This window comes from Xyrauchen texanus, chromosome 15 (assembly GCF_025860055.1).
Source record: "Xyrauchen texanus isolate HMW12.3.18 chromosome 15, RBS_HiC_50CHRs, whole genome shotgun sequence".
Classification (NCBI taxonomy): Eukaryota; Metazoa; Chordata; class Actinopteri; order Cypriniformes; family Catostomidae; genus Xyrauchen; species Xyrauchen texanus.
Window position 1 is genome coordinate 28,211,391 of NC_068290.1, and position 16,923 is coordinate 28,228,313.

The 16,923-nt window shown below is 39.8% G+C and overlaps 1 protein-coding gene across 1 annotated transcript in view; it reads left to right on the forward strand.

Annotated features, from left to right (window-relative positions):
* The window catches only part of setd2 (SET domain containing 2, histone lysine methyltransferase), a 46,649-nt gene extending 36,080 nt beyond the window's left edge, over positions 1-10,569 (forward strand). Inside the window, exons 19-23 of the mRNA XM_052144341.1 lie at positions 981-1,117; positions 1,331-1,442; positions 7,540-7,614; positions 7,718-7,819; positions 8,990-10,569. Of these exons, the coding sequence (XP_052000301.1) occupies positions 981-1,117; positions 1,331-1,442; positions 7,540-7,614; positions 7,718-7,819; positions 8,990-9,151 (588 nt within the window). The 3' untranslated portion in view covers positions 9,152-10,569. The remainder of the gene's footprint in view (positions 1-980; positions 1,118-1,330; positions 1,443-7,539; positions 7,615-7,717; positions 7,820-8,989) is intronic.
* Positions 10,570-16,923: the final 6,354 nt, after the last annotated feature.

A 16,923-nucleotide genomic window follows, 5' to 3' on the forward strand; every position in this document is an offset into this window, starting at 1 on the left:
GCTAGATTATATTGTGACTGTATAGTGAATCATAATATATGTCGCAGTGTGTATCTTATGATGAAAATTGGCGATTCGTGCTCTTAAGAGAGTGTTTGTTTTTTGGAGACTTAATGATAAATCGCAAACAAAAAGGTGAGAGGGTGTAGTCTTCGCTATTATACAATGCTAAATAAAAATAAAAAAATACTAAAGTTTTTTGGTTTGTTTTCCAATATAAATATATAAAACTCGTTATATACTTAATTTGCTTTAGGAGCTATACTGCAGAAGAAAATTTTTTTTTTGGAGAATGTTGAATATAATATTTAAAAATATCTAAAAAAATCCTTAAAACAAGTTACATCTACCTCAGAAGCAACATATAAGATATTTAGACTTGTTTTCAGATAATGTATATTGAATAGAAGTATATTTTGAAGTATAAACATGTGAAAATCTTATTTAAGATACATTCTCTTAAAGAAAGTCCAGATATCTTCTATGTTGCTTCTCAAGTAAATGCATCTTGTTAGAGATGTTTAGACCATTTTAAGTATAAAACAAGACATAACACTTGATAGCAATAGGATTTTTTGCAGTTAATTATTTAAGAATTAAACAACAAAAACCCAAGTATTTTTCCCCTTGTAATTCAGTGAATGTCATTTAGAGATGTTTTTAAAATATGATTTTGTCCTGTATTGTTAGGAAGCATGTTTAATACAACCTTTTAAGTCGAGGCACAAGCTGAATTCTCGGTTAAGAGCTAATGATTAATCGTTTCAATAATCACCCCAATAGTCGAATAATCATTCTTATAATCATTAGATTAGTGATTATCAAAATAATCGTTAGTTGCAGCCCTATGTAGCAATATACTTTTACTATAGAGCACCCAAACATTACCTAGGTTGCTTGTAATTAGTAATTTATATAGGCAACAGGATTCCACTAACTTCAGAAGGCTGACTACTTCTCTGATCTGTTATTCACCACAGGAAATGATCGTACCCAACAGCATTATTGACCTTCCACCCCCCTCTCCTCCCAAACCTAAAACCATTGTCCTGCCTCCCAGCTGGAAGGTGGCACGAGATCCAGAGGGCAGAATATATTACTACCACATCATCACCAGGTATGAATGGCCCTTATTAAACAAGCTGTCTGGACCTCATTAAAACTGAAGCAGAGGGGCAATAATTAAACCTCCCTAATCACTTAAAGTAGATGATGTCAGCATTGATTGATTTAATGAGTTAAGTCAATTCAGCAAGACTATGTCTTCCAGTGTGATTTTTAGATGATATGACTTGGCATTGAAATGTAAGTTGTGTTCTTTCCGTTTCAGGCAAACACAATGGGATCCTCCCAGCTGGGACGGGACAACAGAGGAGGCCAGTGTGGAACATGAGGCTGAGATGGACCTAGGGACGCCCACGTACGATGAAAATCCCTCAAAGGTGTTAACCATTATGTGAAAACTGAATTTTTCTTGCTCTTTAGAAATATGGATTTGATGTACTATGTGGACATATTGAGATGTTTACAACACTAAGCCCCCCCAATCCTCCCTATTTATGACACTTCAGAAACAAGTCATTTAAAATGTGTTAAAATAAGTTTTAAAAATAGTAATTTTGTTGATCTCAGAACCATGAGCATGTTAACCATATGGTTGCCCTACCCATGTATTCATATCAGTAAAATATTCAGTATTTAGCAACTTGATGGGCCATTGTTACTCATTTCACATGCAAAATTACCAATCATAGCAGAGGCCATTATCCTGTTTAATTATCACAGCCTGTTTGAAGGGAAGGTTCACCTTAAAATGAAAATTCTGAATTTACTCACCTTCATGCCATCCCAGATGTGTATCACTTACTTTCTTCTGCTGAACACAAAGATTTTTAGAAGAATATCTCTGCTCTCTAGGGTGAGAACAGACCAAAATGTAACACTTTTTTTTCCACTGTACATCTTGACATTGCAGTCTTTAGACACAATCATGATTTTAAACTCGATTACACTTCGTAGTGCTTGACGCATGCACTGAGTGCTAGATGCCGCTATAGGATGTTTAATAGAGTTTGAAATCATGAACTCCATGGAGAATGCTGTCAAGATGTACAGTGAAAAAAAGTTACATTTTGGTCTGTTCTCAACCAAAACCAACCAGAATGCTTCAGAAGACATTGAATAAACCACTGGAGTTATATGGATTACTTTCATGCTGACTTTATCTAATTTTTGGAGCTTCCAAGGTCTGATCACCATTCACTTGCGTAATATGGACCTACAGAGCTGAAATATTCTTATAAAAACCTTTTTGTTCAGCAGAAGAAAGTCATTCACATGTGGGATGGCATGAGTGTGAGTAAATGATGAGAGTATTTGAATTTTTGGGTGAACTATCCCTTTTAATGGTAAAAAAAAATAAAAAAAGAGGGCCAAAATGGTCATGTAAGTTTTGGTGCATGAAAACTAAATATCTGCTTTTATTTTTAGCAAACTTAACATGTGTAAAAGTTGTTGAAACGTTTACGTTCATACAAATAATGACATAAACTGAACAAGTTTTACAGACATGTGACTAACAGAAATGGAATAATGTGTCCCTGAACAAAGGGGAGAGGGGGGGGGGTATCTGTTGTGGCCACCAGCTGCATTAAGGACTGCAGTGAATCTGGACTGCACCAGATTTGCCAGTTCTTGCTGAGATGTTAACCCACTCTTCAACCAAGGCACTTGCAAGTTCCAGGTAATTTTTAGGGGGAATGGCCCTAGCCCTCACCCTCCGATTCAACAGGTCCCAGATGTGCACAATGGGACTGAGATCCGGGCTCTTCGCTGGCCATGGCAGAACACTGACATTCCTGTATATCAGGAAATCACAAACTGATGGAGCAGTATGGCTGTTGGCATTGACATGCTGGAGGGTCATGTCAGGATGAGCCTGCAGGAAGGGTACCACATGAGGGAGGAGGATCTCTTCCCTGTTTTGGACAGCTTTGAAATTGCCTGCAATGAAAACAAGCTCAGTCCAATGATGCTGTGACACACCGGCTCTAAATCAATCCCACACCAGAGTACAGGCCTTGGTGTAATTAAAAACACGAGTCCGACCATCAACCCTGGTGAGACAAAACTGCGACTCATCAGTCAAGAGCACTTTTTGCCAGTCCTGTCAATTCCAGCGAAAGTGTGTTTGTGCCCATAGGCGACGTTATTGCCAGTGATGTCTGGTAAGGACCTGACTTACAACAGGCCTACAAGCCCTCAGTCCAGCCTCTCTCAGCCCATTGCGGACAGTCTTGAGTACTGATGGAGGGATTGTGCGTTCCTGCTGTAACTCAGGGAGTTGTTGCCATCCTGTACCTGTCCCGCAGGTGTGATATTCGGATGTACCGATCCTGTGAATGTATGCTACTGCGAGGATGATCAGCTGTCCTTCCTGTCTCCCTGTAGTGCTGTCTCAGGCATCTCAAAGTACAGACATTGCAATTTATTGCCTGGCCACATCTGCAGTCCTCATGCCTCCATGCAGCATGCCTAATGCACGTTCACGCAGATGAGCAGGGGCTCTGGGCATCTTTTTTTTGGTGTTTTTCAGAGTCAGTAGAAAGGTCTCTTTAGTGTCCTAATAATAATTTTTATTACTGTGGCCCAGAGCCATATAGAGAGAGAGTTGCGACAACGGAAGTTCTAAATGCTTGATCGTCACGTGGTTCACGTAGACTTCAGATAGTTCCAGGAAGTGCTTTGGCGGGCATTTCAAACTGTTAGAGTAGAGTGACAGAACTGCGATTTCTGGTAATTAGTAGTCAATAAATGCATTTATTTTATATATTTATGTAACACACCGACATGTATGTAGCATGAGTATGTTGTTACAGCGATGTTATTTTTTTAAAGATCAAATCAGCTAATATTTGAGGATTAGTGTTCGCTTACCGTTATTTGCCTCAACTTATTTCAGGCTAGGGTTTCTGTTGCCTTTTTATGTTACCTCATGTTCATTGTTTTCACTAATCTCATGGTAACTAATGTCATATTTATGACTTTTCAGATAGTACAGAGACAGGCTGGTGACAGGTGATTTCCAGCTCGCACCGCTCAATGGGTCAATGAACTATTAACTATTAGCAGCAGTTACGTAAATGTAAAATTTAGTGAAATGAAGCTTATTGTTTACAATTCTTACAATTCTATATATAGTAATATAATTATTTATGTATTATAAATATTATATATCTAATGTATAATTCTTACAATACTTATTCATATACACAATATATTCAGCTTTAAAACAACTTAAGCATACTCGTATATAAACTGCCGTTCAAAAGTAATGAGGCTGAAAATTCAGCTTGGCATCACAGGAGTAAATTACATTTTAAAATACATTAAAATAGAAAACAGTTATTTTAAATTGTAATAATATATTACGATATTACTTTTTTTTAAACGATGGATGAAACTGAATCAAGAGAACAGATTTTACAATTAATAGGGTGTTCGATTACTAACTTTATCCAGCTCCAATCCTTGCCTAATCTGTTAGTTATCCGATAACATCCCTTATCTCCTAATTTAATGAGAAATACTCAACTATAAGGTTTTCATTTACAAGTTATTTTTATTTAGATGTACTGATAATATTCAGAATAAGATAATATTATTCTTTAAACGTCTCACCTTTTAAAAGTGCGTCGCAAACGGTTTGTTCTGCTGCATCTCTACGGCGCGGCATGTGTTTGCTGCTACTTCCGGGAACTATTGAGAGGCTCCACGAGCCGCCGTTGCTGTAAAAAAAAAAAAAATGTTCCATTGGAGTCAATGGAGTTGTCGCAACTCTCTATATGGCTCTGCTGTGGCCTTAATTGCCTACTATCTGTAAGCTGTCAGTGTCTTAATGTCAATTCTACAGGTGTATGTTCATTAATTGTTTATGGTTCATTGAACAAGCATGGAAGTTTAATCCCTTTACAATAAAGATCTGTAAAGTTATTTGGATTTTTACAAAATTATCTTTAAAATACACTGTTCTGATAAAGGGACGTTTCTTTTTTTTGTTGAGTTTATAAGTTGACTGGCCCTTTAAAATGCATATTGAATTTTCCTTGTCACCATCTCATTCAGATTGTTGTTTGAGTATACAATAAAATACATTTGAATTTAGTTGTGAAGGTGCCGCAAGCTCTTTAGAGTTCACATTAGTGCACATATGTACTTTACAGCCGTGGCCAAAAGTATTGGCAGTGACACAAATGTTGTGTTTTGCAAGGTTTGCTGCTTCAGTAACTGTAGATTTATATTTTCACGTGTTTCAATAGTATACTGGAAAACAATGATAAGCGTTTCATGAGTTTGAAGGCTTTTATTGGCAAAAACATTACATTTATGCAAAGAGTCAGTATTTACAGTGTTGACAATTGTTCTTCATACCCTCTGCAATTCACTTTGGCATGCTGGATATCAGCTTCTGGACCATATCCTGACTGACGGCGATACATTCTTGCCATATTAGTGCTCTGAGTTGATCACAATTTGTGGGTTCTGCTTGTCTATGGGATTAAGATCCAGGGAGATGTCTGGCCACAGATCAAAAATTTAAATGTAATGATCTCTGAGATACTTCATTATCACTCTTGCCTTGTGACATGGTGTTCCATCATGCTGAAAAATGCACGGATCATCACCAAATTGCTCCTGGATCATTGGGAGAAGTTGCTCTTGCAGGACGTTTTGATACCATTCTTTATTCATGGCAGTGTTTTTGGGCAGAATCGTGAGAGAGCCCACTCCCTTGGATGAAAAGCAACCCCACACATGGATGGTTTCAGGATGCTTCACTGTTGGCACGACACGGGACTCACGGTAGCGTTCACCTTTTCTTCTCCGGACTATTGATTTTCCAGATGTCCCAAACAGTCGGAAGGGTTCTTCATCAGAGAAAATAAATGTGCATCAGTCTTCTGCTGTCCAATCCTTGTAATTCCTTGCAGAATTTCAGCCTGTCCTTGATGTTTTTCTTGGAGAGAAGTGGCTTCTTTGCTGCCCTTCTTGACACCAGGCCATTGTCCATAGTTCTTTTGCCTCACTGTGCGTGCAGATGCACTCACACCAACCTGCTGCCAATATTGAGCAAACTCTGCACTGGTGGTGACACGATTCCGTAGCTGACTCCTCAGTAGGAGACTGTCCTGGCACTTGCTGGACACTCTGGGATGTCCTGAAGCCTTTACTGCAGTTGAACCTCTCTCCTTGAAGTTCTTGATGATCCGGTAAATGGTTCTTTCAGGTGCAATATTCTTTGCAGCAATTTCCTTGCATGCGAGGCCATTTTGATGCAAAGCGATGATGACTGCACGTCTTTATTTAGAGGTAACATTGCGAACAAGAAAAATGATTGGAAGTACTTCTTCCCTCCTTTTATAGCAATCAGTTTGCTCTTATAATCCAATCAGAATGATAGTGATTTCACCTGACTAGTACTCGTTCACACTTTCCCAGGTGCTGCATATATGATTAGTGAAAAGATGTCTAGATACTAATCTCAATAATCTTGAAACAATGTGAATCAACACAACAACTGAAGCAGAAAACTTTGCAAAACACACAATTTATGTCACTGCCAATACTTTTGGCCAAGGCTGTTGAGCCTGTGATTGGCCAAGGATAATTGATAAATGAAGATGTTGCAGCATAGATTGATTCACAGCTGGGGTGCATCCACATAGAGAAAAGCTATTTGGAGTTAAGAGAAAAACACTTGGGGTGGGTGTGTGTGTGTTCACTCAGATTTGCCTGCTGTTTCTTTCCTTTCCTTCATTACTTTGCTATATTTGTTTCTTCTCTTTTTTTCTTTTTCTTTCTTTCCTCCTGCTTTTCTCTCTCTCTCTTTTCTTATTTCTTTTTTCTTTCCCTCTTTATTCTCTTTCTTTCCTTTTTTATTTTTCTTTCATCTCCCCTCATCCTTTTCTTTCTTAGGCTTTCTGTAATGTTTTTTTTTCTGGCTCTCTTTGATGCTAATCAATCCCAGCTGTTAAAACTGCATTAATTTATGTGTGGTTTTTTTTGTTTTGGATTAGAACTGTGCAAAATCTCTTGTCTTTTCAGCAATGGTTTTTCCTCTTTCTTCTTAGACTTCAAAATATCTTTACTATGAATTAACTACAGAACATTTTACAGATATTGTTACAAAACACTTATTGCCTGTTGTCAGTATTTTAGCATTTCCTTTGATGTACACTGGTTTGGCCTTTTATTTCTTTTTGCAGCTGTGGGACAATGAGTAATGACAATCTTAGCATTGATTCAACATAATTTTCATCTCATTCATAGCATATGAGCTGCCTAAGGACTCTTAGAATTGCAGCATGTTTAAGGTTGTTCAATGTAGGATTTAATCTGTTAATAATATTTTGCACTGGTTGGACAATAATAAAACGATCTCCAGATTAGATCAATTTTAGAATATGGCATCAAATAAACTGTCAATTTTTTTTATGTGAATTTTCACACCATGGCTTTTTGTTTGACCCATTTCCACAGTTCTCTACAAAGACAGCTGAGGCGGACACATCCAGTGAGCTAGCCAAAAAAAGCAAAGATGTCTTCCGCAAGGAGGTGAGTTTGAGATTCCCTCTTGATTTGTACCGAATTATTATAGCAGTAGCTCATGCAGGTCTGGCTCATTTAACCTGTCAATTTATCATTCTTATCTTTTCAGATGTCACAGTTTATTGTGCAATGCCTTAATCCATACCGCAAACCAGATTGCAAGCTGGGCCGTATCAGTAACACAGATGACTTCAAACATCTTGCTAGGAAGGTAATGCTTGTGTGTGTTTGTGTGTACACCGATAAGCCACAACATTAAAAACACCTGCCTAATATTGTGTAGATCCCCTCGTGCCGCCAAAACAGTGCTAACCCGCATCTCAGAATAGCATTCTGAGATACTGTTCTTCTCACCACAATTGTACAGAGTGGTTATCTGAGTTGCTGAACTGCACTGTCTGGCCATTCTCTGTTGACCTGTCATTAACAAGGTGATTCCATCTGCAGAAATGCTGCTCACTGCATGTTTTTTGTTTTTGGCACCATTCTGAGTAAATTCTAGAGACTGTTGTGTGTGGAAATCCCAGAAGATCAGCAGTTACAGAAATACTCAAACCAGCCCATCTGGCACCAACAATCATCCATGCGATTATCTAATTAGCCAATCATGTGGCTGCAGTGCATAACATCACACAGATACTGGTGAAGAGCTTCAGTTAATGTTCACATCAACCATCAGAATGGGGAAAAAATGTGATCTTAGTGATTTGGACCGTGGCATGATTGTTTGTGCCAGGTGGGCTGGTTTGAGTATTTCTGTAACTGTTGATCTCCTGGGATTTTCACCCACAACAGTCTCAAGAATTTAATCAGAATGGTCATGTGACTCGTGAGAAGAATAGATGAAGACTGGTGCTGTTTTGGCAGCACGATGGGGACCTACACAATATTAGGCAGGTGGTTTTAATGTTGTGGCTGGTCAGTGTGTAATTTATATTACGAGCACACACACACTGGCGGCCAAAGTTTGGAATAATGTACATATTTTGCTGGTTCGTAAGGAATTTTTTTGAAATTGTAATGGTAATTTTGTTCGTTTATTAATATCCTGACTATACATTGTGATCCGATGAATGCAACTTTGGTGAAATAAAAGTACCAATTTCCTTCAATAATAGCAAAATCTGTACATTATTCCAAACTTTTGGCCGTGTGTGTGTGTGTGTGTGTGTAGTGTGTGTGTGTGTGTGTATAAAATGAAAAATGTTTGTTTGAAGACCAAACAAACTCAGACCTGGACAAATCCCTTGTATAAACAGTTAATTCACTGAAGACTTTCATTATGACCTCATTACCGTTGCAGTGACCTCATGCTAACAACTGATTTGTGTTTACCTCTCTAATCCTGTATTTGTGTGTGTGTCTGCCTGTCTACTCGCAGCTGACTCACGGGGTAATGAACAAGGAACTGAAGTCTTGCAATAACCCTGAAGATCTTGAATGTAACGAGAACGTCAAACATAAGACCAAGGAGTACATCAAGAAGTACATGCAGAAGTTTGGCTCTGTGTACCGGCCCAAGGAAGACACAGAGCTGGACTAACTAGGCTCAAGCAAACCCAGGAACCTCCTGGCAACTCTTTTTCAACTGACACCACCGGCTCTGAGTGGCTGGCCTGAACATTTGTTGGCGCATCTGGCAGGATGGCTCCAGAGCAAACTGTTTGTTCCAATTACTTTCTTACCATGTCCTTAATGCCCACAGGCAAACAGGAAACTGCTGCGGTTTGAAGTGCAGAGGACACACCGAGGGTGCTACACAGACTTCTTCCCAGATTTCATGATCTTTTTAGTCTCTTTAACACTGTCTTCTCAAAATTACCTTAAAGGCAATGCATTCAGTCTCATCACCTTGACAAGGCAAATAATCTTCAACTCTATTATAGATTATAGTTCTTTGTGAGATGACTTGTGAAGAAAGACAAAAGAATAAGTGGACCATTATAATCCTTTTCCCCTGCCACCTCACGCTGTTACTGTAGTTGTGTTACCAAGGGCTTTTGTAAGTTTGGCTGCTCTGCATAAATTTCCAGATCTTCATTGATATTAGTCGAGGATGATGAAGGAATGCCATGAACTTCTGGCTTTGCAGTTCAGACAGATGCTAAGGATTTTGTAATGTCTCAGAAGTGAACCTATACATGTGTCCAACTACCCACATAACTGGTTGTCGTCTTCTTGGACTCACTGGCCAAGTGTTATGCTCAACATTGTTTTTATGATTTTTAGACTATGGAATATAATTACGTGGAAGTGTGCAGGTATGTAATCTAACCCCATTTTCTCTTGTCCCTTTTTTCCTCTTGCCTTGGGGGGGAGGTTATGTAGCAACGATATTTTATTAAGGTCTTTCACACTGTTTTTACTTTAGCATTTTTATTCATGTCGGAATGGCATATGTGAAGCCCTCCAGGAAATTTGTAGCTTATTTCTGTGGCCCTCATGTAAGGATTGATCAGGTTTACTGTCCCATAAGCTCTCGCTATTAATCAACTCATCCCACTTTATTAACCTGCATTAAATCTGTTTCCAAAACATGTATTATATTGCTTTATATGTGAATATATTGAGAGTTAGTTTTTGAGACCATTAGCAGAGACTTTGTGAAAGGACTGTGGGGGTCCACGATTTCTTGTGTACATATGTGTAATTATACCAAACCGGAAAATGGGATTAGATGGACGTGAATAGATCAGAGTCCTCATTCCCGTCAGCGTGGCTCCGGTGTTCCTACGGTAAGCAGGATTCCAAACTCTCCCACTGCTCTGTATGTTGGGTTGGGTTTTAATGGTGGGGGTGTCATTATCTTTTCTTTTTTCCTTTTTTCTTTCTCTGTAGAAAGACTTTGGATCTTTTTTTATGTATAAATGGGAGTCTCACCCCACTCCACTGTAAGTACTGTGCAAGCACATTGTCATACTGAGTGTAAAAACATTTTAAGATAAAATAAACTGTTTTCTAAAGATAAGTTTTGGTTGTCTTGTTACCTTATGCCTCTGTGGTAGAAATGATGTCCATATATCAGCATTAATTCAAATGTTGTGGTTGGTATCGAGCCATAGTTCAGAAATCCAGAGTTCTGGTGTATAAACATAAAGTCAACATGAAATGGCTTTCACAGTCCATTTTACTTCCTCAATGTGACATATTTCTAAGTGCAACAGTATTCCGTTATTTTTTCTAAATCTATTGTTATTTGAGATTTATTGCTGTAAATTCATTACAATAACATTAAATTACTTTTAACTATTGGCAAGATTTTAGAATGACCTAAAACCTGCCTAAACCATGCCTAAATAGCTATTTATTTACTTGCTTTTTTTTTTTTAACCTGATCATGCACATCTGTGCTCATGGACAATGTAACATCAGCCTACAAGAAAAGTTGTTTCAAAGCTGGAGCAAATTATTACAGTTTGATGAAAGATTGTTTTTGGGGGGAATTAAGTGCACCGATTACTTGTGCACAGAAAGACCAGGAACATTCTGGAGCGGGACGTGGTCATGTGTCTGTCGCTGGGGAGAGAGGAAGTGGTAAGGGCCATCACCTGGTGATTTAATGATACATAACACCTGAGGAGATGGGCTTGAAAAGGCCGCCGAGAACGCCAGTGAGGTGGAGAGAGAGCGACAGGAGAAACCAGTGACTGGTGTGTCTTGGTAAATGCTGTACAACACCTACATTGGTGAAGCCACTAGTGAAGCTGAAAAGCCTGGTCTATTTGTGTGGCTAGAAAGCCTGTGCCTTATTTGTAAAGCTGAACACTTAAATAAAAGCTGTAGTACCTGGACAGCTGTCCCACTCCTTCCTCAAACTTGTTACAAATATGTTTTAAAGGAATATTCAGGGTTCAATACAAGCTCAGTCATGGCATTTGTGGCATAGTGTAGATTACCACAAATTATTTTCGCCCCTCCTTTTCTTTAAAAAACAAAAAGCAAAAATCTAGTTCACAGTGAGGCACTAACAATGGAAATGGATTGGGCCAATATGTAAACGTTAAAATACTACTTCAAAAAGTATATCCACAAGAAATAAAAATATGCCTGTTAACATGGATATTTAGTGTGATAAAATTGCTTACTAACTTTTCGGTGTAAAGTTACACTCTCTGAGCACAATATTAGGAACACTATGGTCCTAATAAAGTGCCTGACGTGGTCTTCTGCTGTTGTAGCCCATCCACGTCAAGGTTTGATATGTTGTGCATTCTGAGATGCTATTATGCTCACTGCAATTGTACAGAGCGGTTATCTGAGTTACCATTGCCATTCTGTCAGCTCAAACCACTCTGGGCATTCTCCATTGACCTCATCAACAAGTTGTTTCTGTCAGCAGAACTGCAAACCAGCCCGTCTGGCACCAACAGTAACACTACGGTCAAAATCAGAGATCACAATTTTCCCCATAGTGATGGTTGATGTGAACATTAACTGATGCTCCTGACTCGTATTTGCATGAATGTATGCATTGCTCTCCTGCCACGAGATTGAATGATTAGATAATCATATGAATAAGAAGGGTTACAGGTGTTCCTAATAAAGTGCTCAGTGAGTGTACTTTGTTGCCATGATGATGTGACACCGTAAACGCTAAAATGACTATTAAAAACAATGATTTAAACAACTTTACTCAAATAATACACAAGTTTTAAAAAGAGCTTTTATAAAATTATAAGCTTGACATTTCTGCGTTTTTAAACCCTCCAAAAATTGGCCCCATTCACTTGAATTGCAAGTGTCTCACAGTAAAAGCTTTTTTTTTTTTTTTTTTAAGAAAATATAAATTTAATTTTGTGGTAATAAACATTGCCACAAATGCTGTTGATTGAGCTTAACTAGAATTGAACCCAGAACATTCCTTTTAAGAATGTAAAAATTGGGTCAATTTTGATTTCATGTTAACTTTTAAATCCCTTTTCAAAGAGGACCCATTGGGTGACTGCCACCACAGTGCTCGCTCAGTGCCACAGCAGAGATCTGGCTCCAGTAAACCAGAGAATCAAAGTGGTGCACTGCTTTCATTAGAGGCTCTTCCATGGCTCATACTGCCTGCATGGTGCCTAAACCATCTAAGCAGAGCTCTTTTCCCCTCCTCTCTAACTACCCCTGCTCTGTGTTGAGCAGAGCTCCAAGGGCATTCCACTGGACTGCTCCAGACCGCAGTTAAGCAGCTCCGTCTGGAGAACGTGACGGCATGCAGAGCCGCCCAACTCCCTCCAAACTCTCTGCTCTCACTTAACAAAGCAGTCACAGAAATCATTAACAGATTTCAGGGAGAAGGAAAGGGTAGGAAATGAAGACTCCTGAGCTGTGAAACCTCTCTTCAATGACAGCAGGGCATACTGTCCTTTGTACCCCTAGCTTAATCCTAAAGTTTCTTTTAGTGCAGCTCTTGAGCCTTTGATGGCATTGATCTTTGCCCCTGAACCCCTAAGCTTCTACTTAAAAGTTTAGGTGAGAGTTCCATTACAATAGGTATGAATCTGACTTTAGAGCCATTTTCTGCCTTTTGAGAGCCTTAAGGCCTTCATTTAGGACCAAATATGGCCAAAAAGGTGTTTTTGTGTTAATTTCAAATGGCACATGAGTGAATGGGCACTTGAGACTATTAGAGTAGATTTGATTCCTTTTCTAGTCTTAATTTTTATTTGTATATCGCTATTCACAACACGCATCGTTTCAAAGCAGTTTTACAGAAAATCATACATTTAACAGAAAATGAAAACTGTAATATCTATAAAGTCATCATTGTGTAGTTTGAATAAATAGGATTGTAAATTGTGTATAAAAATAATTAATTCATCATTGTTTTTAGAACACCAGTGAGCAAGCTGAAGGTGACTGTGGCAAGGAACACAAAACTCAAACATAAGATGTTGGTTAATGGAGAAAAATAACCTTGAGAGAAACCAGGCTTACTGTGGGGGCCAGTTCCCCTCTGGCTAATAGCATGAATATAATGCCAATATTAGTCATCTATGTGCAGTGCAGGTGATGGTTTAAAATTGGTATACTAAGTGCGTACGTTTGACGAACCCTTGACCTGGATGGAGATGAAATTGAGGTTATCAACGACTTCAGCCTACTTGGATCAATGATCAACACGAAGGCAACGACACTCGAAGAATTGAAACGAAGAATAGCCATGGGAAAATCAACGATGAAATCACTGGACCGAATTTTCAAATCGAAGGATATTTCTCTGCCCACAAAGACACGACTCGTTCACAGTCTCATCTTCCCAGAGCTGGACAGTCAAGAAACAAGAACAGAAAAGAATCGACATCTTCGAAATGTGGTGCTGGAGAAGAATCCTGTCGATACCATGGACAGCCAGATGGACAAACAAATCTATATTGGAGCAAATCAAACCGGACATTTCTCTCGAAGCAAGGATCACCAAACTACGACTTGCCTAATTTGGACACATCGTACGAACAGATCACTCACTGGAGGAGGACGTTATGATGGGACACATTGAAGGAACAAGAAGAAGAGGAAGACCAGCAACCCGATGGCTCGACACTATCAAGACAACAACGGAGAAGACCTTGGCCCAACTTATCCAACTGGCACATGATCGATCTTCCTACAGATTGTTCATCCATCAAGTCGCCATGGCTTGGAATCGAGCATAGGGCCTTTAACTAACTAAGTGTTAAGGGCTAGTGTTTATACAAAGATTTGGTATAAACTGTAAGATAAATGACTAATGTTTTTGAAGTTCAGCCTGGATTAACTGCAGAAGTTCACATTGATGCATTGTCTGATGAAGGCTTTTGTTGGAAAATAATTGAAAGTCTACGTATTCCATTTTAGGAGTGTAGTCCATCATTAGACCAAGGTGACTCAGGCAGAGATCAGTGAGGTGCATCGCAGTTCGACCAGCAAGTAATTTCGGTGAGGTCTATTTTTAGGTCCAAGGTGCAGTCAGTGGCATATGAAGTATCCCAAGGCAGTATCCCATATGTTATGGTTTGAGTTGGCATCAATTCATCTCCTGAAGTCCATCGTAATAGACAGAAGTGATGTCTGGCTGGCACCGGCTTTTAGTTGTCATCACTCAGACACATAGCAGTGGAGTCTGACACGAGTAGGAACGGAGGTGGATCTGGCAGGCTCTGGTAACTTTGGGATATGAATCTGAATGAATGAACCTCCTTTTGTTGATTTTGATATTCTAGGAACTATTAACAGGCCAGAATTTTGCGATCAAAATGAAAGTGAAGGAATGTAGCGTGGAAGGTTACTTGAGTACTGAGGAGCTAGACCATTCAAAGCTTTGTACGTAGGTAACAAAATTTTAAAATTAATAAGAAATGTAACAGGTAGCCAATGTAACAATGATAAAATGGGGCTAATATGATCATATTTCTTGGTTCTTGTCAGCACTCTGCTGCATTTTGAACCAATTGATGTTTATTTGTTGAACTTGCAGGACATCCTCCCAGTAATGCATTACAATAATCTAGTCTTGAGGTCATGAACGCATTAATTAGTTTTATGGCATTAGCAACAGAGAACATGTCTCATAACTTGATTTTAAAAGGATAGATTGGTATCAAATATAACTGTAGAAGATGATGTAACGGTACATACATCAAGAGTCATATTATATTTTATATGAGGTTTTTGTCCAATAATACCTCTGTTTTGTCGTAATTTATTTCATTGATACACTCTGCTAATTTGGAGAATTGTGAAATTTCGTCGGGTTTCGAAGAAATATAATGTTTGTGATTGTCGGCCGAACAGTGGAAACTTATTTCACAATTCCTGATAATAGCTCCTAGGGGAAGCATATATAGGGAGAAGACCCTAAAACTAATCCCTGTGGCTCTCCATACTTAACTTTTGAGTGATCTGACAAAGTGGTAGTGGTCCGCTGAATAGGACCTATACCATGCTAATGCAAGTCCACAAATGCCAACATAATTCTCAAGCCTATTCAAGAGAATGTTGAAATCTACGGTGTCGAAAGCTGCACAAAGATCTAAAAGTACTAGAAGAAAAATCTGATGATAAGAGCAAGTAATTTGTATCTCTGATAAGTGCAGTCTCTGTACTTTGATGGGGCCTAAATCCTGAAATAGTATATATGAAATAGTTGAGAAGACACTACCTTTTCGAGTATTTTTGACATAAATGGAAGATTTTAAATCGGTCTATAATTAGCCAATTTTACAGGATCAAGCCAGGATCCATCTTAATAAGCTATTTGAGAGCGGCATGAGCATGGGGAGAGCGGCATAAAAACGCCACCGCGTGTCTTATTAAATGTTTATTGTGAAGCTGAAGAGTCTATGTTGAAGTTTATATCTACTGTGAAGCTGAAGTCTATGAAGTTTATGTTGACGAAGTTTGTGAGACACTAATCTGATTGAACTGAGAAAAGCTCTGAGAAGAGTATTTCTCAAGAGCCTTACTTGACTGCATCATTGCTCTGTCTCCTCCCTTCCATTTCCGAATGTGGAGTTATTACACTGGTGCTGAAACCCGGGATCTGGATGTACGCTCCATTGAGTCCTCCCAGTTGGCCGAGGTCCACCAGTCCTTCACTGGCCTACATCAGAGCCACCAACAACCCCTGCTTGAGCTGCGCCAGGACCAGGATCACCGATTCTTTGAGATCATACAAGCTCAAGCAGAGGAACGGCATGCGATCCAGAGCCTTCTCGGCCAGGAGAGAACCCCGGCCGTGACCCTGGACAATCACAGCCCCCTGCCCACACCCACGCTCCTGAATATGGGGGCAGAAGACGATGCGGAGGCTTTCCTCGAATTATTAGAGCATACCGCTGAGATCTGGAGCTGGCCGCGTGACTAGTGGGTTGCTCCTTCCACTCCTGTCCGGGGAATCCCAGCTTGCTGCTCAACAATTGCCGCCGGCTAACCTCCTGGCCTATGCCGACCTGAAAAAGGCCATCCTACAGCGGGTGGGTTGGAATCCGGAACAGTAACAGCAGCTCTTCCGGTCCCTGAAGCTGGGGTGGTCCGACCGCCCGTTTGCCTTCTCCCAACAGCTCCAAGACTCATGCCGGAAATGGCTGCTGGCGGGAACCGCAAATTCATGGGAGTAGTTGATCAGGTGGTACTGGAGCAGCTAATCCTTCATCTGCCAAAGGGAATGGCAAAGTGAGTCCAGTGCCACCACCCGCCGTCGCTGGATGAAGCTGCCCTATTCGTCGCCCCCGTTCCTGCCCCCAGGAGGCGAGCTCTGCCACCATGGCCAGTACCCCACTCTACAGTGCCCTGTCGCTCTCCCCCTCAGGTGGAAGTGTCTGCCGACGCAAGTGTGGGTGTCGCATCTGG